Genomic DNA, 26115 nt, shown 5'->3' on the forward strand with positions numbered 1-26115 from the left:
TCTCTGAAGAGTATTGATAATGGCGGGGGTCACCCATCTTGTAAAGACACTGCCCAGAAGGATGCAGTAGCAAACCACTTCTGCAGAAAAACTTGCCAAGAACATTCATAGTCATGGAAAGACCATAATCACCCACATCATACGACACAGCACGTGATGATGATAGATGGATAAGGCAAATGGCAGCAAGCTTTTTCCACCGAGGTTGGGTGAGACTAGAACTGGAGGTCTTGGGTAAAGAATGAAAGGTGAAATATTTAGGGGTAACTTCTTCACTCAGAGAGTGGTGAGAATGTGGAACGAGCTGCCACAGGAAGTGGATGTGAGTTCGATTACAACATTTAAGAGAAGTTTGGATAGGTACATGGATGGGAGGGGTGTAGTTCGAGAGTGGTCTAGTTTAGCTTGGACTAGACGGGCTGAAACCTGGTTTCTGTTCTGTGGTGCTCTATGACCCTATGGCACGTCCTGAGACACAGTGAGCAGCTTTTGTTGGTTTGCCATCCAGACAAATCATTCCTTACAGAAGAACACCGAGAGAGCACAGAGGAAACCAGAGCGCAGAATCAAGTTACAGAGGGAGTGCTGCGGTGCGGGTAGGCAAGGACAGGCTGAGGTAGGTCAAGAGTTGGTTGTTCACGTATGAGCGGTCTGTCCAAGAGAGTGATGACAGCAGGACAGAGGCTCTCCTTGAGCCTGGCTGCACGCATTGTCAAGCTTTTCCTTCACTCCTGTCCAGTGTGGGGGGCGGGGCGTGAAAACAATGGTGGGGGTGGATGGTGTCTTTGATCTTGTTCACAAATGCAAGGAAATCCAGAACAACACACACAAGATGCTGGTGGAACCCAGCAGAACAGACAATATCTACGGAAAAGAGAAACTGTGTTGGCTGTTTTCCCGAGTGTGGGAGTGTAGATGGCCCTGGTGGCAGGAAGGTTGGTTTGTGTGATGGATCGGGCTTGATCACGACTCACCACAACTTCCTGTGGTCTTGGATAGAGCAGTTGTGTACCATCTGGAATAACACTTTGGCTTTATAAGGCATTGTTCAGGCCGCACGCACTTGGAATATTGTGAGCAGCTTTGGGTCCCTTATCTGAGAAAAAAATGTGTTGGCATTGGAGAGGTTCCAGAGGAGGTTTGCGAGAATGATTCCAGGAATGAAAGGGTCAAGGTATGAGGAGCCTTTGATGCTTCTGGGCCTGTACTCACTGGAGTTTAGAAGATTCATGGGGGATCTCATTGAAACCAATAGAATATTGAAAGGACTAGATAGAGGGGATGTGGAGTGGATGCTTCCTATAGTGGGGGAGTTTAGGGTCAATAGAAGGATGTCCCTTTTCAAACACAGATGAGGAAGAATTTCTTTAGCCAGAAAGTGGTGACTTGGTGGAATTCATTGCCACAGACAGCAATGGAGGCCAAGTCTTTGGGTATATTTAAAACAGGCTAATAGGTTCTAGATTAGTAAGGGTGGGGAGAAGACAGGACAATAGAGTTGAGGGGGATAATAAATCAGCTGTGATGGAATGGCAGAGCAGACTCAAAAGACCGAATGGCCTAATTCTGCTCCTTTGTCTTATGGATTTATGATCTGTGCACTTCACGGCAATATCTGAAAAGGGGTGTAGACATTTCCTTGATCGTTTACCAACCGTCCTGGTCCTGTCTCGTTTGTTGTTCTCACACCTTAATGTACACAATGGATGTTATAGAAAATCACACACACACACACACACACACACACACACACACACACACACACACACGCACACACACACACGCACACACACACACAATCCTAGAAAATCCTACAAAAAGTAGTGGATATAGCCTAGTCCATCATGGGTAAAGCCCCCACTGCCATTGAGCGCAGGAAAGCAATATCCATCATCAGGGGCCCCTGAGTCACGCTCTCTTCTCACTGCTGCCATCAGGAAGGAGATACAGGAGCCTCAGGACCCACACCACCAGGGTCAGGAACAGTTATTACCCCTCAACCATCAGGCTCATGAACCAAAGGAGATAACTTCACTCAACTTCACTTGCCCCATCCTTGAAATGTTCCCACGACCTATAGACTCACTTTCAAGGACTCTTCCTCTCATGTTCTCGATATTTATTCCTTATTTATTTATTATCATTATTTCTTTCTGTTTGTATTCGCACAGTTTGCTGACTTTTGCACACTGATTGAACGCCCAGGTTGGGTGGTCTGTCATTCTGCTCCTGTTATGGTTATTATTCCATTATGGATTATTAAGTACTCCCACAAGAAAATGAATCTCAGGGTTTTATAAAGTGATATACATGTACCTGAATAATACCTTTACTTTGAACTTTGAAACACACACACACACACACACACACACACACACACACACACACACTGACACATATATACACAATCTCACACACACACACACTGACACATATATACACAATCTCACACACACACACACACACACACACATATATACACAATCTCACACACACACACACACACACACACACACATATATACACAATCTCACACACACACACACACACACACACACACATATATACACAATCTCACACACACACACACACACACATATATACACAATCTCACACACACACACACACACACACACACTGACACATATATACACAATCTCACACACACACACACACACATATATACACAATCTCACACACACACACACACTGACACATATATACACAATCTCACACACACACACACACACATATATACACAATCTCACACACACACACACACACACACACACATATATACACAATCTCACACACACACACACACACATATATACACAATCTCACACACACACACACACACACATATATACACAATCTCACACACACACACACACACACACACACATATATACACAATCTCACACACACACACACACACACACACTGACACATATATACACAATCTCACACACACACACACATATATACACAATCTCACACACACACACACACACACACATATATACACAATCTCACACACACACACACACACACACACATATATACACAATCTCACACACACACACACACACACACACACATATATACACAATCACACACACACACACACACACACACACACACACATATATACACAATCTCACACACACACACACACTGACACACGCGCGCGCGTGCGCGCACACACACACACATATATATGTAAATTCACACACACATGTATATACACACACACACACACAATCTCACACACACACACACTGACACACGCGCGCGCGTGCGCGCACACACACACACACACATATATGTAAATTCACACACACATGTATATACACACACACACACACATATATACACAATCTCACACACACACACACTGACACACAATTCAAATTCAATAACTGTTGTGTCAGAATATCCTGAGGGCCATAGAAACGTGATTTCTTCCTTGCGACCAGTCGTGAGTTATTCAGAGTTGGCTGCCTGGCTTACTATTTACAATTTCTTGCATTCCCGTGGCTGTGATTGAGTTGTAGGAGCAACCAGTGCTTCCAACACCTCTTCTGCCAATTAGTGACAGTTTGGGATTGGGATCCTTTCTCTAACTGTTGTGCAACACCAGTTGAGCTGTGGGTACCGAGGGATGTGGAGGAGCGAATGTTGAGGTCAGATAGGAGCTTGTTGGAAGTGACGTTCTGACATGAAGGACACACTGCATTCTCCAGCCCTCTGTTCAGTTTTGGTTCATTTGGATCAGGGGAAATCTCACGGAAACCTGTCGAATATTGAAAGGCCTAGATAGAGTGGATGTGGAGAGGATGTTTCCTATAGTGGGGAAGTCTAGGGCCAGAGGGCACAGCCTCAGACTGGAGGGATGTCCACAAAGAACAGAGATGAGGAGGAATTTCTTTAGCCAGAGGGTGGTGAATCTGTGGGATTAAGTCCCGCAGGCGGCTTTGGAGACCAAGTCACTGCATGTATTTAAAGAGGAGGTTGATAGATTCTTGATTAGTCAGGGTGTCAAAGGTTACAGGGAGAAGGCAGAAGAATAGGGTTAAGAGGGAAAATAAATCAGCCATGATGGAATGGTGGAGCAGACTCGATGGGCTGAATGGCCTAATTCAGCTCCTATGTCTTATAGTTTTGTGAATAATTGAACTGTGTGCTTAGCATACTGAGCATTTATTTCATTACTAAAGGAGATAGTCTGCCCAGTGGGTCATGCTGGCCCCCAGAACACAACTCCTGTCAGTTCCATCACACCTTGTTTTATCTCCTGGGCTGCTGACATCCCAGCCAAGGACAACCCGCGTATATGGACAAGTATTTGGGAGAAGGAGGACAGATTTACCATCTGCTGCATTGATGTAGGCACCTTGTGCCAGCTGGGAATGCTGCTTTTCCGACTGCTTTCCCCCCCTCCCACCCGAGCCGCGACAGTCGGGGTCAGGCTGGAGTTGAGCAGAGCTGGGAGCACTCAACAGACTCACTTGCTCACTCAGTGAGACCGGCTCATGGCCGCTTCTATCCCACAGAGGTTTTGTTCTAAGTCTTGAAGAAGGGTCTCAGCCCGAAACGTCGACTGTTTCTTCATCTCCTGACCTGCCGAGTTCCTCCAGCATCTTTTGTGTGTTGCTCTGGATTTCCGGCATCTGCACAATCTCTTGTGGCTTTGTTTTGTTGCTGTTTTTGTGGTTTGTGTCATTCTGCCAAGCATTGTAGACATGTTTTGTTGGTGTCAGAACGTGGGGCGAGCACTCCAGCACATCCTTGGGCGTGTGTCGGTTGTGAGCACAAGCGACACATTTCCCTGTATGTTTCGATGATGAGTAAATCAATCCATTCTGGACCTGAAGAGCAACAGAACAATACAGCACAGTAACAAGCCTTTCGGCCTGCAGGGTGGCCCGGTGGCTTAGTGGTCAGCGGCGACCAGGGTGCGATTCCCACTGCTGCCTGTAGGAGTTTGTACGTTCTCCCCGTGTGCACGTAGGTTTCCTCTCACAGTTCGCAGATGTACGGATTTGTAGGTGAATTGGTCACATAAACTGTCCCGTGATTAAACTAGGGTTAACTTGAGGGAATTCCTGGTTTAAATCGGGAGTCACTGGGCGGCACGGCTCGAAGGCCCAGAAGGCCCTATTCCACGCCTTATCTCAATAAGTAAATAAACTGCTGAGATAAAAACAGAATATTGAAAATTATCATCTGGTCAGTCAGCAGAAAGAAAACAAATGTTTTGCTTTGATCTTCCATAGATGTTCTGTTGAAAGGTCATCAACCTTAAATATTAACACCAGACACTGCGCTGTGTCTCAATAAACAAACAGACAGATAAATAAATGTTTGTGCTGACCAAGGTAGAACTGACCTCAGCCCTTCTGCCTACACATGATCCGTACGCAGTGGGTTGGGGTGGAGGGTTGCATGCTGGTGCTACTGGCAGGCTGCCCCAGCCCGTGACAAGTAAATCTGAATCTGAACTCGATACCTCGCCGCAAAAATAAAAGTACATCCTGTTAACTCACTCACACACCCTCTCATCCACCCTGTCACACGCATACAGCCAGTAACAAACACACAGACATACAGTCACATACACACTCTCACAGAGTCACAAATACACAGACATACAGTCACACACACTCTCTCTCACTCACACACCCTCTCATCCACCCTGTCACACACACTCACACTCATACAGCCAGTAACAAACACACAGACAGTCACACACACACACACACACACACACACGGTCACAAATACACAGACACAGTCACACACAGAGAGTCACAAACACACAGACATACAGTCACACACACTCTCTCACTCACACACCCTCTCATCCACCCTGTCACACACACTCACACTCATACAGCCAGTAACAAACACACAGACAGTCACACACACACACACATACACACACACATATGTCACAAACACACAGACATACAGTCTCTCTCACACACACACACAAGTCATAAATACACAGACATACAGCCACACACACACACACACACACACACACACACAAGTCACAAATACACAGACATACAGCCACACACACTCTCTCTCACTCACGCACCCAGTAACAAACACACAGACATACAGTCACACACACACACACACACACACACACACACACACACAGTGTCACAAATACACAGACTTACAGTCACACACTCACAGAGTCACAAATACACAGACATACAGTCACACACAGAGTTTCAAATACAAAGACATACAGTCACACACACACACAGTCACAAATACACTGACAGACAATCACACACACACTCACACTCATACATCCAGTAACAAATACACAAATACACAGACATACAGTCACACACACACACACACACACAGTCACAAATACACAGACATACAGTGACACACACACACAGAGTCACAAACACACAGACATACAGTCTCTCTCACACATGAGTCACAAACACACAGACATACAGTCTTACACACACACACGAGTCACAAACACACAGACATACAGTCTCTCAAACACACAGACATACAGTCTCTCAAACAGACACACACACACACATACACACACACACGCACACACACAGACATACAGTCTCTCTCACACACACGCACACACACAGACATACAGTCTCTCTCACACACACGGGTCACAAACACACAGACATACAGTCTCACACACACACATACATGAGTCACAAACACACAGACATAGTCTCTCAAACACACACACACATGCACACACACACAGAGTCACAAATACACAGACATACAGTCACACACACACACAGGGTCACAAACACACAGACACACAGTCTCTCACACACACACAAGTCACAAATACAGAGACATACAGCCACACACACACTCTCTCTCACTCATACACCCAGTAACAAACACACAGACATATGGTCACACACACACACACACAGTGTCACAAATACAGACATACAGTCATACACACAGTGTCACAAATACACAGTCATACAGTCACACACACACACACACACACACACACAGAGTCACAAATACACATACAGCCACACATACACTCTCTCTCACTCACCCACCCAGTAACAAACACAGACATAGTCTCACACACACAGTCATTTCTGCAAATGCAGAACAGGTTGCTTCTGGGAATATACAGAGGTGATGTTTCTGTTGTGCGGGGTAGTTGTGGGAGCAATCGGAGACATAATAACACAGAACACAGAACATGACAGCACAGTACAGGCCCTTCAACCCACCATGTTGTGCCAAACTTTAACTTCCTCCAAGATGAATCTAACCCCTCCCTCCCACACAGCCTGCCATTTTTCTGTCATCCTCATGCCTGTCGCAGAATGTTTTAAATGTCCCTAAGGTATCCGGTGGGTGGTGGAGTGGAGGTACGTCTCTACCAAAGGAGGTGTAAGGCGCTCCTTCTCTCCGCTGGCCTGCAGGTCACCCTTGGGCAAGGTGTAGCACCTACTTAGCCCCCTCTACTCAATCAGGATCACGTGAAACCATGGGTGCAGGTGCTGAATGGTCATATGAGCAGCCGGTGCAGATCACAAGTCCTCGTTATGCGATCACTGATGCCAGGCAGGCAATCTCGGAAGAGCATTGATAATGGCTGGGCTCACCCGTCTTGTAAAGTCTCTGCCCAGAAGAAGGCAATGGCAAACCATTTCTGTGGAAAAATTTGCCAAGGACAATCATGGTCATGCAAAGACCATGATCACCCATGTCATACAACACAACACATAATGAACGAAAGAGTGTATCTGCTCTACCATCTCCCGTGTCCTTCCCATAATGAGGTGACCAGACTGAATACAATATTCCACGTGTGGTCTAACCAGAGTTTATACAGCTACACATTACCTCGTGGCTCTAGCACGTAGTCCCCTGACTAATGAAATATCATTTTCCGTTTCAGTTATGGAGGGCATTTTCCACTGATATTGGGTGAGACTAGAAGTAGACGTTATAGATTAAGGTTGAAAGATAAAATATTTAAGGGAAACCTGAGGGGAAACTTCTTCACTCAGAGGGTGGTGTGAGTGTGGAACAAGGAGGAGGCCTGCGTGCTCACAGGGAGAACATACAAAGTCACAGACGGTGGTGGGATTTGAACCCTCATCTCTGTTACCACAAAACAATTAGCGGGTTGGGTCATCTGTGTTTTGTTTTTATGGATTTACTGAGGATTGACAACCTCTGGGTGAATCTTCTCCTGTCGTGACCCTCACTACTTCCAGACACAGGGATGCAGCCTCCACACTGGCTAACTTTGTTAGTTTTGAAGTGATATTGTACCCACTTTGTGTGTGTCTCCTGTCCAACATAACAGAGTCTCCCCCCGCCCCAGTACCATGTGCCACTTCTCATTCCACAGTGAGGTCACCCTGACCACTGATACAGTCACATGTGGACAGCTCACCACCTTCCTCTATCTGCTTCCTGCGCTCGAGCTCTGCCGCCGGTCCTTTAACTGTTTGATTTCCATCTCAGAATTATCAGACCAACAAGGATTAGATTCACGTTCAGAATCAGATTTAGTTCAAGTTCATTGCCATTCAACCATACACATGTATATAGCTAAACGAGACAACATTCCTCTGGACCAGGGTGCACAAAACCGTCCATACAGTCACACAGAACACAGTCCATACGGTCACACACAACACCGTCCATATGGTCACACACAACACAGTTCATACGGTCACACACAACATCATCTATACGGTCACACACAACACAGTCCATACAGTCACACACGACACAGTCCATACGGTCACACACGACACTGTCCATACGGTCACACACAACACAGTCCATACAGTCACACACAACACCATCAATACAGTCACACACAACACAGTCCATACAGTCACACACAACACCATCAATACAGTCACACACAACACAGTCCATACAGTCACACCCAACACAGTCCATACAGTCACACACAACACAGTCCATACGGTCATACACAACACCATCAATACAGTCACACACGACACAGTCCATACAGTCACGCACAACACAGTCCATACAGTCACACCCAACACAGTCCATACGGTCACACACAACACCATCAATACAGTCACACACAACACAGTCCATACGCTCACACACAACATAGTCCATACAGTCACACCCAACGCAGTCCATACAGTCACACACAACACAGTCCATACGGTCACACACACCATCCAAACAGTCAAACCCAACACAGTCCATACAGTCACACACAACACAGTCCATACAGTCACACACAACACAGTCCATACGCTCACACACAACACAGTCCATACAGTCACACACAACACATAAACTCATCAACATCATTGCATGCCATGTCATGTGACGTGGGAAGTCCTGGTTTTCCACCTGTCCCTAATTGGAAGAGGAGCAAGGGATCGCTGTCTGTGGGGAAAATACCCCAACCCTCACTCCCCTCCCCATCCATGAGCATAATTGTTCTTGGCAAATTTTTCCACAGAAGTGGTTTGCCATCGCCTTCTTCTGGGCAGTGTCTTTACAGGGCAGGTGACCCCAGCTATTATCAGTACTCTTCAGAGATTGTCTGCCTGGCATCAGTGGTCACATAACCAGGAATTGTGATCTGCACTGGCTGCTCATACAACCGTCCACCACCTGCTCCCATGGATTCACGTGACCCTGATCGGGAGGGGGGGCTAAGCAGGTGCTACACCTCACCCAAGGGTGACCTGCAGGCTAGCGGAGGGAAGGAGTGTCTTACACCTCCTTTGGTAGAGACGTATCTCCACCCCACCACCCATGAAATAATATACCACAAATGTTAACAAATAATAAACATTTATAATTAACAAATATACATTTATCACATGTACATCAAAACATACAGTGAAATGCATCGCTTGGGTTAACAGCCAACACGTAGAGTAGCGATTAGTCTAAACGCTATTATGCACCAGTGATCCACTGTCTGAAAGGAGTGGGTACGTTCCCCGTGTGACCCTGTGGTTTCCTCCCACATTCCAAACACGTAGAGGCCACTCAGTTAATTGGGTGTCATCGGGTAGTGCGGGCTCTTCGGTCCCAAAGATCCTGCTACCGAGCTGTATCTCTAAATGTAAAATAAATAAATGAAGGCCGTGCTGGGGGCAGCCTGAACGTGTCGGCACACCTTCCAATGCCCACAAGAACAGCAACAAAACAAGCCCCTTTCCCACCCTCCCACCTACTTGCACACACAGGCAGGACACCAACCCCAGGGCCGGCCGCCTCCAGGCCTTCAGTCCTAGGCCACGGGCTCTCAGACACGCACAGGTATCAACCTCTAGTCCCCAGTCTGGACTTCCAGACCTCGGGCTGCTGATCTCTGGGCCATCGCTAAATACTTAAAGATAACTAATTTGGAGGGATGTTGAGGAGTGAGGGGAGAGATCGCACCATGCAATCTGGGAGATGAGGAGGGACAGGAATTAGACAGTGGTGAATGGAAAAAGACAGAAGGGGGAAGGGGGAGAAAGTTAGAGAAATGGGTGTTCATGCCGTCATGGGGATGCTGTTTCCAATCGGCACAGGTAGTGGTCTTCCGGTTAGGAAGTCGAGCATCCGATTGCAGAGGGAGGTACAGAGGCCCAGGTTCTGTAGCTTTCTGATCAGGACTGTAGGAATGATGGTGTTAAGTGCTGAGCTGTAGCCAATAAACAGCACCCTGTCATAGGTATTTGCTTTGGAAAGTCTGTACGTAAAGGCCTGGTGCTGAGCACTCTGTGCTCAATCTTAGGAGTTCCATTTCTAGTACTACTGTTGGTGATTTTGCCTTTGGATTTCGTTTTTGTCGTCTTTGCTTATTTCGAGTCTGAGTCTGAGTGTCTTCTGGACCTTACTCTGCATTTGAGTTCACCATCATCGTAGCTCCCTCATTATAGATATTAAACACGAGTCTGATTCTGACTGCTCAGTGGCCTCATCGGAGCAGTAGAGGGGCTGTGGACCATCATGTCGGAATGGGAATGGGAAGCTGAACTTTAATGGGTCATCACTGGGAAATACCGCCTTCTGCAGCAGGTGGAGGGAGGGCACTCTAATCTACATCGGGTAGCACTGATGCAGAGGAGGCCGCGCTGGGTACAGTAGAGATGACCCCTCACCTTGTCTCACTACGTGTTTGCTGTCCAGCGTCATGCTGATAAATCTCCCCATTTTAATTGTTTACACTGTGGCGGTATACACTGCAGAGTATCCAAGTGCACAATTTGCGGCCAACTCCTGTCATCTATGCCAGCTGTAGTGTCAAGTTCTGTAGCTTTAAGCCATTTCACTGTTTTGGCTGCAGTGGACAGAAGCCACAATAATGTCAGCAATTAAAAAGCTGCTAATCTACAAACTAGCTACTGAAGAAGAAACCCTGCTGACCCAACATTCCGCGGGGCAGGTGGAGATGAACTACGAGAGCTGATGATATCTGGATCCTGTCTAAGCTATGCACGGTGTGGTGTGCTGTTCAATATTTCATGATCTCCTCACTGTCTCTAAGATCCGCAGCTGCCGTTGAGCATCACGTAGACCGTGGGTGCGGAGGTGGTTAAGAACGTGCACCGAGTCTCAGTCTTCATTAAAAAGTTCAAAAAGTTCGAAGTAAATATTACTATCAGGGTACGTCTATGTCACCACATACAACCCTGAGATTCATTTTCCTGTGGGCATACTCAGCAAATCTGTAGAATAGTAACCATACCAGGATCAATGAAAAATCAACCAGAGTGCATAAGACAACAAACTGTGCAAATGGAAAAATAAATATATCGCAATAAATAACGAGAACATGAAATAACAAGGCAAGAGTTTCTTTAAGTGAGATCATTGGTTGTGGGAACATCTCAGTGGACGGGCAAGTGAGTGTAGTTATCCCCTTTAGTTCAAGAGCCTGATGGTTGTGGGCTATAACCTGGTGGTGTGAGTCCTGAGGCTCCTGTACCTTCTACCTGCTGGCATCAGTGAGAGAAGAGCATGGGCTGGGTGTGTGGACCTCTGATGGTGGATGCTGCTTTCCTACAACAGCGTTGCACGTAGATGTGCTCAGTGGTTGGGAAGGCTTTACCGATGATGTGCCGGGCTGACTCCACTACTTCTTGCAGGATTTTTCATTTCAAGCTTCAGTGCCCTCATACCAGACCAGTCAGTATACTCTACACTACACGTCTATTGAAGTTCATGAAAGTTTTGTATGTCATGTTGAATCTCTGCAGACTCCTAAGGAGGTAGAGGTGCTGCTATGCTTTCTTCGTAATTGTATTTACCCAATCAATATGCTCTGAGACCTTGGCCTCAATGCCTCTCTGTGCAATTGGACTCTGGACTTCTTCACTCGTAGACTCCAGTCAGTTCGGATTGGCAAGCATCTCCTCCACAACCTCCAGCAGCACAGCTGCACAGGGTTAATCAGCTGGGGGATTAAGTTTAAGGGGGGAAGTGGTCAGTGTAACACCGTAACAGTGCCAGCTGTAAGATCAGTGTACAATTCCTCCTCCTGTGTGTAAGGAGGTTGCACGGTCTCCCACGATGAACGTGTGGGTTTCCTCTGGGTGCCCTGCTTTCCTCCCACATTTCAAAGACATACAGATTAGGATCTGTTGTGGGCCAGAGGGGTAGTGATACTCTCGGGCTATCCATAGCACAATCCTCGCTGATTCAATTTGACAGAAAAGACACATTTTCCTGTGTGTTTTCATCTACGTGTGACAAATAAAGCTAATTTGTAAAATATTTAATCTTTCAGAGCCTGCATCTCTATAAACCCCTGGTTAGATCACACTTGGAATATTGTGTTGAGTTCTGGATGCCTCATTATAGGAAGGATGTGGAAGCTTTAGAGAGGGTGCAGAGGAGATTTACCAGGGTGCTGCCTGGACTAGGGAGCATGTCTTCTGAGGATTGGTTGAGTGAGCTTGGGTTTTCTGTTTGGAGTGAAGGAAGATAAAGAGACAACTTTGAAAGAGGTGTACAAGATGGTAAGAGACACATATCGAGCGGACAGCTTTTCCCTAGGGCAGAAATGGCTAATACTAGGGGGCATAATTTTAAGGTGTTTGGAGGGATGTCGGAGATAGGTTTTTACACAGAGCGTGGTGGTTGTCAGGGGTGGAGGTAGAGTCAGATTCATTAGGTACATTTAAGAAACTCATAGATAGACACAAGGTTGACATAAAAAAGGAGGGCTGTGTGGGAGGGGGGGTTAGATTGATCTTGGAGCAGATTAAGTGGTTGGCACAACGTTGTGCGCCAAAATGCCTGCACTGTGCTATGTTCTAAAAGTTGCAGCAGTTGAGATGTTGGACTGAGTTTGGTCAGTGAAAGGGTTAAGTCCCTCAAGCACTGCTTAAGGAACTGGCTAAAGTTTTGTCACGTTACTGGCCTTCCTGTCACTCCATCCTGAGTTTAATTGGCTCTGAGCTGTCAGTAAAAATAGACCGACCTTTGCGTTGCATGTGCTGTCCCTCATGTGAGTGCAAGTTGCAGAAAGGGGACTGACGGCTGCCTTCGAATAATCTCAATGGGAGACAGCTGAGGAGGAAATACCTTCCTCCCTCCAAACACAACCCCCCCCCCGACTTCCCTCCCAAAAGTCCCACCAGCATTTTTCACTCTTCAATCTTGCCCCTTGTTGACTGGGCTGTTACTGATACTGACTTGAAGGAATGCAAGGCTTGAGGGGAGGTGTTTATTCTGTGCTTTCTGTCATCCGAGGCAGGGCCCGCACCGCCACAGACTTCTTGTTTATGTCACACAATCTCTGAAGTTCTGAATGGTACCGTGAAAGTTTCACCGAGCCTCACGCACCCTCAGAGTTTTGAAAAAAAAAACAATGGAAATGGCTAAAAGCAGGGCCGATCGTTTTAAGGTGATCGGTCGAAAGTCTAGAGGGGATGTCAGGTAGGTTTTTTCACACAGAGTGGTGGATGCGTGGAACACGCTGACAAGGGTGGTGGTAGAGGCAAAGTAGGAACATCTTAGAGACTCTTAGATAGGCATGTGGATGAAAGAAAAACGGAGGGCTATGGAGGAGGGAAGGATTAGATTTATCTTCGTACGGGTTAAACTGTCGGCCCAGCGTTGTGTTCAATGTTCCGTGTTCTAAACCCTCCTCCGTATTTTACTGTCGCCTGCACCAAGGTGAAGCTGATGGAGCCACAGTCTCTTGGTACAATCCTGACCTCTGGCACTATCGGTGTGGAGTCTGCACGTTCTTCCCCGTGACCAGTGTGTGTTCGATTTTAAGGCTGAGCCGCCCATTTGAATCAACTACCCACTCCCTTTCCAAGATGTCCGTCCATGGCCTCCTCTCCTACCATGATGAGGTCCCTCTCGGGCTGGAGGAGCCGCCCTCATATTCCTTCTCGGCAGCCTGCAACCTGATGGCACAAACATCGATTTCTCTAACTTCTGGTCACTTCTCTCCTCTCTTCCCCCCACCTCCTTCCCTTTCTCTCCATCTTCCATTCTGATTCCTCCATCACTTCTCCTCAACTGCCTATCACGTCCCCCTTCCCTTTCCTCCATGGTCCGCTCTCCTCTCCTATCAGGTACCTTTCCTACCTATCACCTGCCAGCTTCTTACTTCATCCCTGTTCCTCCCCCCTCCCCACCCTCCTTCCCCTTCAGCTAGTCTCACCTATCACCTCCCAGCTTGTACTCCCTCTGCTTCCTCCACCTTCCTATTCTGGCTTCTGCCCCCATCCTTTTCAGTCCTGACTAAGGGTCGACTGTTTATTGCGTTCACTTTCCAGAAGTGGCTGCGTAACCTTGGCTTCACTAGAAGAGAGATCAAGTCAACCAGCAGGGCTGCAGCTGAGGCAGCAGAGACAGGATCAGCATGGGTGTGGACCAAGTATGTCCAGAGGGGCAGATAGTCGGACAGTGTATACATATCTTGCAAACCCTTCAGTAGTTGCATAGACACCTGAAGAGTAGACTATCTGTTGGACGGAAGTGACCAACAACTCTGATAGAGGCAGATGCCAAGTTTTTAAGCTCACCAGTGGGAGGTAGTGCTTTAGCACTGCTGGCCCACCACCTCGAGGGAGTCTTGATCATAAGCGGGCCGAAACTCCTGAAGACAGGTGGCAGATCAACTGATGATCCCACTGGTGATCGAACAGGACAGTTAACATCTTAAGGCTGATTTATACTTGTGCGTCAAGTTTGCGCCGTAACCTACGCAAGTGGGCTACGCCATTGTGAGCATTTATACTTGTGTGTTGGTGTGTCTGCGTCGCTCTGCAATCCGGGCATGTTGCACATGCGCTCACACCTGCCCGCACAAGGCTTCATGGTCATGGTAGTCTTTCTCGGGGTCGTAAAAGTGAAATATGTCCTCCATAATTTCGGAGGTCTGTGAAGCTTTATGGAAAGCCAGAGTTCCTTCCCTGTCCTTCAGTCGCCCAGTGGGAAGCTATTCCAGCGTAGGAGGAAATGTGATGCTACCAAGCGGACCAATCACAGTTCTTACGGTCTGCGTTGCTGCGACGCGCGGTTACATTTTGGGAGAGGTGCGCGCCAGGCTACGGCGTAGGGATCTGCGTAGGGTTCGCAGCTACGCCGTACCTACGGCGTTGATTTGACACAGAAGTATAAGTCAGCCTTTAGTCCACCTGTATTTTCAATTCTCCTCTCCTCAGATGCTGCCTGATCTGCTGAGTTCCTCCAGCATTTTGTGTGTGTTCTGCGTACTTGCCTGTGAAGTGTGGTGGGTGCCTGAGGCTTCTCAGAGGCTCATTTTAATTACAAGGAGCAGCTTCTTGCTATATAGCCTCAACTGCGGTGAGACTCTGATCTGTTTGGGGGTGGGGGGGAGGAATGTGACTTTGTAGGTCTTCCTGCTGCATTCCCATGGTTCATGGCGATGTCGAAACTTGCCCGTGTTCTGCAGTTTGCAACATGCCCCAGCACTCCCCTTTCGCGTTGTACATAAACCAGAGTCAGAATCAGGTTTAGTATCGCTGCTACATTTTGTGAAATGTGTTGTTTTGCAGCAGAAGTACATTGCAATACGCAAAATTACAGTAAGTATATATATTAAAGTAAATAAGCAAACAAAAAAAAGTAAAAAGAAAGAAAAAAAAAGTGAGGTAATGGACACAGGTTCATATTCTGTTCAAAAATCTGATGGTGGAGGGGAAGAAGCTGTTCCTGAAATGTTGAGTGTGTGTCTTCAGGCTCCTGTACCTCCTCCCTGATGGCAGCAATGAAAAGTAGACATGTCCTGGGTGATGGGGGTCCTTAATGATAGATGTCACCTTTTTGGGGCATGGCCTTTTGAAAGTGTCCTGGACGCTGGACAGACTACAGCCCATGGTGGAGCTGGCTGAGTTGACAACTTTCTGCAACTTTTTCCGATCCTGTGCACTGGCCCCTCCTCCCCATACCAGAAGTGGCTGCATCCAGTTAGAACGCTCTCCAGGGTAATTCTACAGAAATTTGCAGGAGTCTTTGATGACGTACCAATTTTCCTGGAATATAGTCACTGCCTTCTTTGTAATTACATTGATATGTTGGGTCTAGAATAGACCCTCAGAGATGTTAACACCCAGGAACTTGCAGCGTTTGTGTGTTCCGGCTTGTAATACACTGCAGACGGGTTGTGCGTTCGAAGGTAACAACTAGGAGGACAAGCCCTTGACATTGCCGAGTGATCTGTCACACACAGTCCCTGCCCAGAGTGCATAAACTGGCATGCAAAATTGGCAACAGATGCTGGAATACAGAGCAACAAACAATCTATTAGAGCAACGCAGTCTTTGAGCGGTACCTGTGGAGAGGAGGGAGGAATTGTCGACGGTTTGAATAAAAACCTGCATCAGGACTGAAGGGGTGCCGGGAGGGGTTCACGGTACTGTGTAGCGGTTAGCGTAATGCTAGTACTGCGCCAGCGACCCGGGTTCGGTTCCTGCCGCAGTCCGTGAGGTGTTTGTCCCTTCTCCCCGTGACTGTGTGGCTGCTCCGATTTCCTCCCACATTCCAAATACATGCGGGGTATCAGGTTAGTTGATCACATGGGTGTGATTGGGCAGCGTGGGTGCGCGGGGCAATGAGGGCCTGTTACCGTGCTGTACCTCCAGAATATCAGGGAAGAAAGGGACGGGTCCAACAGGAGCCCAAGTTCCAATGTCCCCTTTAATTTTTAATCACAGACCAACGATAGCTCTGAGCAGGAAATTTTTACATGGCCTGAAAACAGCATGGCACCTTTAAAAGTTGTTTTTTGTAATACTTCATACTTTATACTTTATTGTCGCCAAACAATTGACACCAGAACGTACAATCATGACAGCGATATTTGATTCTGCGCTTCCTGCTCCCTGGAGTACAAATCGATAGTAAATATTAAAGATTTAAATTATAAATCATAAATAGAAAATAGAAAATGGAAAGTAAGTTAGTGCAAAATAAAGCGAGAGGCAGGTCCGGATATTTGGAGGGTGCGGCCGAGATCCAGGTCAGGATCCGTTCAGCAGTCTTATCACAGTTGGAAAGAAGCTGTTCCCAAATCTGGCCATACGAGTCTACAAGCTCCTGAGCCTTCTCTCGGAGGAAAGAGGGACGAAAAGTGTGTTGGCTGGGTGGGCTATTATCCTGGATTATCCTGATTATCCTTGTTTATCCTGGTAGCACTGCTCCGACAGCATGCGGTGTAAAGTGAGTGCATGGACGGAAGATTGGTTTGTGTGATGTGCTGCGCCCTGTTCACGATCTTCTGCAGCTTCTTCTGGTCTTGTACAGGACAACTTCCATACTATGTTGTGATGCACCCTAGAAGAATGCTTTCTATGGTGCATCTATAAAAATTAGTGAGGGTTTTAGGGGACAGGCCAAATTTCTTCAGTTTTCTCAGGAAGTAAAGGCGCTGGTGGGCCTTCTTGGCAGTGAACTCTGCTTGGTTGGACCAAGTCAGGTCATTTGTGATATTGACCCCGAGGAACTTACAGCTTTTGACCTGTTCCACTTGCGCACCACCGATGTAAATGGGGTCATGCGGTCCATACGATGAATATTTAGAATGAAATTTGAAAAATCACATACTTTTGAATTTATTTATTAATTGAAGTGTGTAATGAAATGCACACAACAAAGAAAATCTTCCACATTTCGTAAACTTTTTCTAGTGCGTTCAATTCCTTCTGCGTGGCAACAATGGCTATGTGCACGGGAGCATTTCAATTACAGTGCGGCCGCGCACCCACACAGTCACAGTGGTACAGCAGGTAGAGCGACTGCTTCACAACTCCAGAGATCCGGCTTCAAGCCCAGCCTCTGCCACTCTCTGTGTAGAGTTTGTACGTTACCCCCGGTCACTCCACAATCCACATCCCAAAGATACCCATTTGGGGAGGGGGGTTAATTGGCTGTTATATTTTTACCCTTGATGAGAGTAAGAATCAGGGATTAGAGCCACAGAGGGAAAGAGACCTTACAGCTCCATATGAGCATTGTTTTAATTGGTAACAGCTCCAGAAGTCCACACTGCCCACCAGCTAACCTGTACGTCTTTGGAATGTGGGAGGAAAGCAGTGTGTACCCAGAGGAAACCCACACAGTCACAGGGAGAAAGTACAAATTCCTCTGGAATTGAACCCAGCTCGCTGGCACTGTAATGGTATTATGCTAGCCACTCTGCTAACGTGCCAACTGGAATAGACGCATTCAGTGTCCTCATTATTAGCTACACCTGTACACCTCGTTAATGCAAATATATAATCAGCCAATCGTGTGGCAGCAACTCAATGCGTAAAAGCATGCAGGCATGGTCAAGAGGTTCAGTTGTTGTTCTGATCAAACATCGGAATGGGGAAGAAATGTGATCTAAGTGACTTTGACCATGGAATGATTGTTGGTGCCAGATAGGGTGGTTTGAGTTTCTCAGAAACTGCTGATTACTGTCCCTCAGTTACTACCCTTCAACCATCAGGCTCTTGAACTAAAGGTGATAACTTCACTCAACTTCACTTGCCCTATCCTTGAAATATTCCCAAAACCAATGGACTCACTTTCAAGGACTGTTCATCTCATGCTCTCAATATTTATTGCTTGTTTATTTATCATTATTTCTCTCTTTTTGTATTTGCAGTTTTTTTTGCACACTGCTCAAGTTGGTCTGGTCTTTCATTGATTCTATTATAGCTGTTACTCTATGGATTTATTCAATATGCTCACACAAAAATGAATCTCAGGGTTGTATATGGTGATATATATGTACTTCGATAATAAGTTTACTTTGAACTTTAATTTCCTGAGATTTTCAAGCACAACAGTCTCTAGAGTTTACAGAGAAGTGTGCGATAAACCAAAAACACCCAGTGAGCAGCAGTTCTGTGGGTGAAAATGCCTTGTTAATGAGAGAGGTCAGAGGAGAATGGCCAGACTGGTTCAAGCTGACAGGAAGGTGACAGTAACTCAATTAACCACACGTTACAACAGTGATGTGCAGAAGAGCATCTTTGAACACACATATCGAACCTTGAAGTGGATGGGCTACAGCAACAAGACCATGAACATACAGTCGGGGACCACTTAATCAGGTCCAGCAGGTACCTCATTATGTGGCCACTGGGTGTACATGTATATACAAGCTATGTTGAGGGAGAGGCACCATTCAGCCAGATTTTCAGTCTGCCTCCTATATGCTGATTCGCCTTGGTTGGAACTCTCCTCTTGTAATCCACCCTGCCAGTCATCCTCAGAACTATTTCTGTATCCAAAAGATCACTTCTCATGTAGCTCCAGTTATTAGCAGTACAACCTGAGGCATCTCGGTCAGAAACATTGACTGTTTACTCTCCTCCATCAATGTTGCCTGACCCGCTGAGTTTCTCCAGCATTTTTTATGCATCTGCTTAATCACTTGTGTTTATCCGTTCCTGGACTCGATTCATCACAACTTTCTCAGAACAGAGTATACTGCTGCCACAAATTAGCTAATTTCATAATGTATTTCAGTGATAAAAAACCTGATTCTGGTTCAGTTACCCCAATGACCTCTCAAAATAAGCAATACTACTACTACGTCGACTCAGGCTTAGGGCACGATGACAGACTCTCCACTTCTCCCTCTCCCTCATCAGTGTGTTCAGTTCATCTACATTAGCCGCGCCGCTGTCTTCTAGGAGCGTGTTGACCATAGTCTTGGGAGGGCGCCCAGGGTTCATCCTCCCGTGCTTGGGCTCACATATGATGACTAGGCTGGCAGGTAGCTCGGGGTGGTGTAGACAGTGCCCTGCTAGTTGCAGTCTTCTCACCTCGATTTTAGTGGTGAGCATCGGTAGGTTGTTATAGAGCTCAACGTTCGTCATGTGCTGTTGCCAACTCACATCAAGAGCCATCCGGAGCATTCGTGTGTAGCAACCATCTATAGACTTTCACGTCGTCTTGGTGAGTGTACACGTCTCGCATCCGTACGTGAGAATGGACTCTATGAAATAAGCAATGATGGAGCCCATTTACTCAAACCCTATTTGCCTAGGGTTAAGTAGGTGGGTTGCTGGAAGGGTCTGTTCCACACTGTGTCTCCAAATAAAAATAACAGTAAAAGAGTCTGTCTAAATGTCTCTTAAGCATCGTCACTATATCTGATTTTACCACCTCCTCTGGCAGCAAGTTCCCAACATCAACCACTCCTGTGAAAAATTTACCACTAAGGTTCCTTTCAAATCTCTAACCTTAAAACTATTCCCTCTCATTTTCAATAGGCCTCTCACTGGAAAAAGATTTTGACTAGATCAATGCTTCTCACAGTCTTAAATCCCTATTCATTCACCCTTCAGCCTCCTTTGCACCAGGATAAACAGACCTAGTCTCTCAAATCTCTCTCAATAATTAATGCCCTCTGCTCAGGCAACATCCTGCTTCCCTATAAACTGCGCAGGTGCACGGCCACACAGTAACTGAAATGCTCCTACGCACATAGCCTTTGTTGCCAAGCAGCTAGAATTTCCTTTCTTATAATTTTAATATAATTTTGAAATTTTGCTGAATTTGAAATCTACATTCATAGAATTGTGAAGCATTAATGAATATAATCCATAAATAATCAACATACCACAACTTTTACTTTGAAACAGTTTAGAGCTACATTGTCAGTGTTTCAAGTTACAAATTGTAACAATAAACACAGAATGGAAGTCGGTAGCTCGTTGCTAGTAAATCACTGGCCTGCTGAAAGCCGACAGTGTCAGATGAGAAAAAATTTACGAAACTTGACAGTTTTTCTTTGTTGTATTGTATTTAATTAGACCCTTAAATTAATAAAGTCAAAAGTATGTGATTTTTCATTTCTCATTCTAAATACTCATAGTATGCATATTACAAAAAAAAAACATTTAAAGCGCTGCACAGTTTTCAGGCCGTATAAAAATTTCCTGCTCAGAGCAATGGTTGATCCACACAGCTGTTAAGGAAATTAGAGGGAATGTTGCTGGTGAATATCATGTGCATTCTTCAATGGCTCAGTCACATCCCTCCTGTACTGTGGTAACCATTTGTGGTCCGCTGCTGCATACCTTAAATTGTATCTTCAGATTCAAATGTACTTATTCAAGTTCAAGCTTATTGTCATCTGTACAAATGATAATCAGATTTATTATCACTGGCATAAATATGTTGCAAACTCTGTTGTATTGTGGCAGCAGTATATTGCAATGCATAGCAAGGTCTATAATTTACAATAAGTATTGTATATCATTCGTTCGTTATGTGCCGTGTTGTGGCGGGGTGGAGAGACGTCTGTACGGAAGGAGGTGTAAGGCTCTCCTTCCCTCCGCTAGTCTGCAGGTCACCCTTGGGCGAGGTGTAGCACCTGCTTAGCCCCCGATCTGGGTCACATGAAGCTCTGGGAGCAGGTGGTGGGTGGTTGTATGAGCAGCCAGTGCCTGTGTCATGAACTATGTTGTTTTGCGGCAGCAGTACAATTGGATACATAATTTAAAAATCTGTAACTTCCAATATATATCAAAACATTAAATTAAAGAAGTAGTGCAAAAAAAAGAAAGAAAAGTGAGGTAGTGAACATGGGTTCATTGTCCATTTAGAAACCTGATGGTGGAGGGGAAGAAGCTGTTCCTGAAACACTGTGTGTGTGTCGTCAGGCTCCTGTACCTCCTCCCTGATATTAGCAATGAGAAGAGGGCATGTCCTGGGTGATGTGGGTCCTTAATGGGGGATGTTGCCTTTTTGAGGTATCGTCCTTTCAAGGTGTCCTCAATGCTGGGGGGGAGGGTAGGGGGCTAATGCCCATGATGGAGCTGACTGAGTCTTTGGTGACATGCCAAGTCTCCTCAAACCCCTGATGAAGTATAGCCGTAGTCGTGCCTCCTTTGTAACTGCATCAATATGTTGGGCCCAGGATACATCCTCAGAGATGTTGACACCCAGGAAGTTGCAGTACTTGTAAATGTTATGAAAGATGCCATCTAAATTTGGTTTCCTTTTTTTTCAAAGAAGCTAACCTCCCATGGCCAGTAATTGTCAATCTTTCAGAGTCACCACAGCCTAAGGTCAAATCACACTGTGTTTTGCAATAAGTTCCTAGCACTGAAGTTCAAAGCCGGCTACAGCAAGGTAGTTAACATTTCAATGTGTCAATCTATGTACCTGACTTTTGGTTAAATATGGCGTTACTCAAGCTGAGTTTGTTAAGTTTCTGGGTCGCTCTTCTGCTAGGCTGTAAAATTAGCTTATTTTTATTAGATTATCTGTATACCTGTCACAGTGTGTGTGTTCAGTCTCCTGTAGAAAAGGTCTCAAATGTCAGTCACCAGCTTTGTTCATAGGCAGCCTAAAATACTGTCTTGAAATAGAATTCAAATTGGTTTATTATTGTCACATGTACTAAGAGGCAGTGAAAAGCTTTTGTAAAATAGCTTGACTTGTCACATGTATGAAATGCGTCGTTTGTGTCAATGGCTAATACGGTCCGAGGTTGTGCTGGGGGCAGCCCACAAGTGTTGCCACACTTCCAACATAGAACAGCCACAACTTAATAAACCTAACCCGTACGTCTTTGGAGATTAAAGATTCAAGGTTATCTTTATTTGTCACATGCACGTGAAAGCATACAGTGAAATGCATCGATTGCATCAAATAAAATCAGCAAATATTGTGCTGGGCAGCCCGCAAGTGTCACCATGCTTCCAGCACAATGTGCCATGCCCACAACTCACTAACGCTGACCCATATGTCTTTGGGATGTGCAAGAAAACTAGAGCACCCAGCAGAAACCCACAGTCATGGAGAGAACATACAAACTCATTGCAGACTGCCTGATCGCTGGCACCGTAAAATGTTACGCTAACCGTTACCCTACCGTGCTGCCTTCCAATCCCATCCCGACAGATTGCATCCCAGCTAAACAGATCAGTGTGTACACTCAAGTACATCGTTCATTCGTTACGTGCCATGTCGTATGACGTAGGCGATCATGGTCTTTCCAGGACCATGATTGTTCTTGGCATATTATTCTGCAGAAGTGGTTTGCCATTGCCTTCTTCTGGACAGTGTTTTTACAAGACAGGTAACCATTATCAACACTCTTCAACGACTGTCTGCTGGGCATCAGTGGTCGCATAACCAGGACTTGTGATCTGCACCAGCTGCTCATACGACCATCCACCACCTGCTCCCATGGCTTCATGTGACCCTGATCGGGGGCTAAGCAGGTGCTACACCTCACCCAAGGGTGACCTGCAGGCTAGTGGAGGGAAGGAGCGCCTTACACCTCCTTTGGTAGAGAGATGCCTCCACCCCGACACCCACCAAGGTAGTAAGAAGGAAAGCAGAATGCAGGATAGAGTGTACCAGTTACAGAGAGTGCAGTTCAGGATAGACAAGTAATTGCAAGAGCCACAATGAGATAGATCGGGAGATATAGAGATAGACTGAGTTCACCGAGAGGTCCTTTCAAGAGTCTGATAACAGCAAGGTAGAAGCTGTCCTTGAGTCTCATGCGACGTGTTCACCAGCCTTTCTATCTTCAGCTCGATGAGAGGAGGAACACAAGAGAACTGTCGGGGTGGGAGAACCGGAAACAAAGAGGGGAGATGACCAACAGGAAAAGGTGGGGAGAGGGGTGGAGCAAGAGCTGGCGAGTGACAGGTGGATCCAGGTGATAAGGGGGAGTCGTGATAGGCAGATGGGGAAAGGGGAGAGTGGGAATAATGTCAGAAGCTGCGACATGATTGATGGAGGTAAGAAAGGCCTGAGAAGATGGAATCTAATTGGAGAGGTGGTGGACCACTGAATAAAAGGAAGGAGATGAGGAGTGGAATCCGTGGGAGCTTTATTTATTTTTGATTAATTTAGTGATAGGGTGCAGAGTAGATAAGGCACTGGTAAGGCCTCACGGAGTTCAGTTGGCAGTTTTGAGTGTCTTATTTAAGAAAGGATGTGCTGATATTAGACAGATTCCGGAGGAGGTTCATGAGAATGGTTCTGGGAATGAAAGGGTTACCATACGAGCAGCAATTGAAGGCTTTGGGCCTGTACTTGCTGAAATTTAGTAGAATGAGGGGGGATATCATTGAAACCTATCAAACCTTGAAAGGCCTAGACAGAGTGGATGTAAAGAGGAGGTTTCCTTTGGTGGGGGAGTCTAGGACCGGAGGGCACAGCCTCAAAATAGAGGATGTCCTTTTAGAACAGATGAGGAGGGATTTCTTTAGCCAGAGGGTGGCGAATCTGTGGAATTCATTGCCACAGGCAGCTGCGGAGGCCAAGTCACTGGGGCATTTAAGGAGAGATTGATAGATTCTTGATTAGTCAAGGTGTGAACGGTTATGGGAAGAAGGCAGGTGAATAGGGTCGAGACAGAAATGGATCAGCCATGATGAAATGGCAGAGGAGACTCGATGGGCTGAATGGCCTAATTCTGCTCCTTTGTTTTATAGCTCTTCTGGCCCTTGGAGCCACACTGCCCCAGCAACCACACAGCTCTGATTCACCCTAACTTAATCATGGGATAATTTACAATGACTAGTTAACCTACCCGACACATCTTTGAACTGTGGGAGGATACAGGAACACCTAGGTGCACACAGGAAACTTCTTACAGAAAGACACCAGAACTGAACACCAAGCTGTAACAGCGTCGTGCTAACTGCTCCGCTCACATCTTTCTTTCCAGTCCAAAAGACCCAAAATGCCGGCTGTCCATTTCCCCCCATATATGCTGCCTGACCTGCTGAGTTCCTCCAGCTCTGTGTGTGTTGTTCGAGGCTCTGTGGATCTGTGTGAACCTATGTCTGCCCTCAGAATGGGTGACATTTGTAGAAGCGGTTTGGAAGTCGGCCAGTGTTTACTGAGGTTACATTTTAACACTGTTGAATGTTTGCTTTCCGCAGTGGTGATGGGGAGAAGGTGCCTCTGGGCGTGGTTGGATCACCATACTGGATGGCACCGGAGGTTCTGAGAGGAGAGCTGTACGACGAAAAGGTAAAAGCGAGGGGATGAGGGAAGTGCAGAAAACCACCCTCCGGGTAGCACACATTGCTCCGAGAAGAGGATAGTTCGCCTGCCGAGACCATGGGGTACGAAGTGACTTTGGCAGGATGCAGAGCTGGGCTGACAAGTGGCAGCTGGAGCTCAACTCCAGAAGTGTGAAGTGATTCACTTTGGAAGATCAGATTTGAAGGCAGAATACAGAGTTAATAGTCATAGTCATACTTTATTGATCCCGGGGGAAATTGGTTTTCATTACAGCTGCACCATAAGTAATTAAATAGTAATAAAACCATAAATAGTTAAATAGTAATATGTAAATTATGCCAGGAAAAAGTCCAGGACCAGCCTTTTGGCTCAGGGTGTCTGACCCTCCAGGGAGGAGTTGTAAAGTCTGATGGCCACGGGCAGGAATGACTTCCTATGACGCTCTGTGTTGCATCTCGGTGGAATGAGTCTCTGGCTGAATGTACTCCTGTGCCCACCCAGTACATTATGTCGTGGATGGGAGACATTGTCCAAGATGGCATGCAACTTAGACAGCATCCTCTTTTCAGACACCACCGTGAGAGAGTCCAGTTCCATCCTCACAACATCACTGGCCTTACGAATGAGTTTGTTGATTCT

General features: G+C 46.2%; 1 protein-coding gene across 1 annotated transcript in view; it reads left to right on the plus strand.

The window, feature by feature from the left end:
• The window catches only part of LOC134347244 (dual specificity testis-specific protein kinase 2-like), a 135229-nt gene that overhangs the window by 89429 nt on the left and 19685 nt on the right, over positions 1-26115 (plus strand). The window contains exon 6 of the mRNA XM_063049591.1: positions 25392-25482. Within this exon, the coding sequence (XP_062905661.1) occupies positions 25392-25482 (91 nt within the window). The remainder of the gene's footprint in view (positions 1-25391; positions 25483-26115) is intronic.

Source organism: Mobula hypostoma, chromosome 5 (genome assembly GCF_963921235.1).
Source record: "Mobula hypostoma chromosome 5, sMobHyp1.1, whole genome shotgun sequence".
Lineage (NCBI taxonomy): Eukaryota > Metazoa > Chordata > Chondrichthyes > Myliobatiformes > Myliobatidae > Mobula > Mobula hypostoma.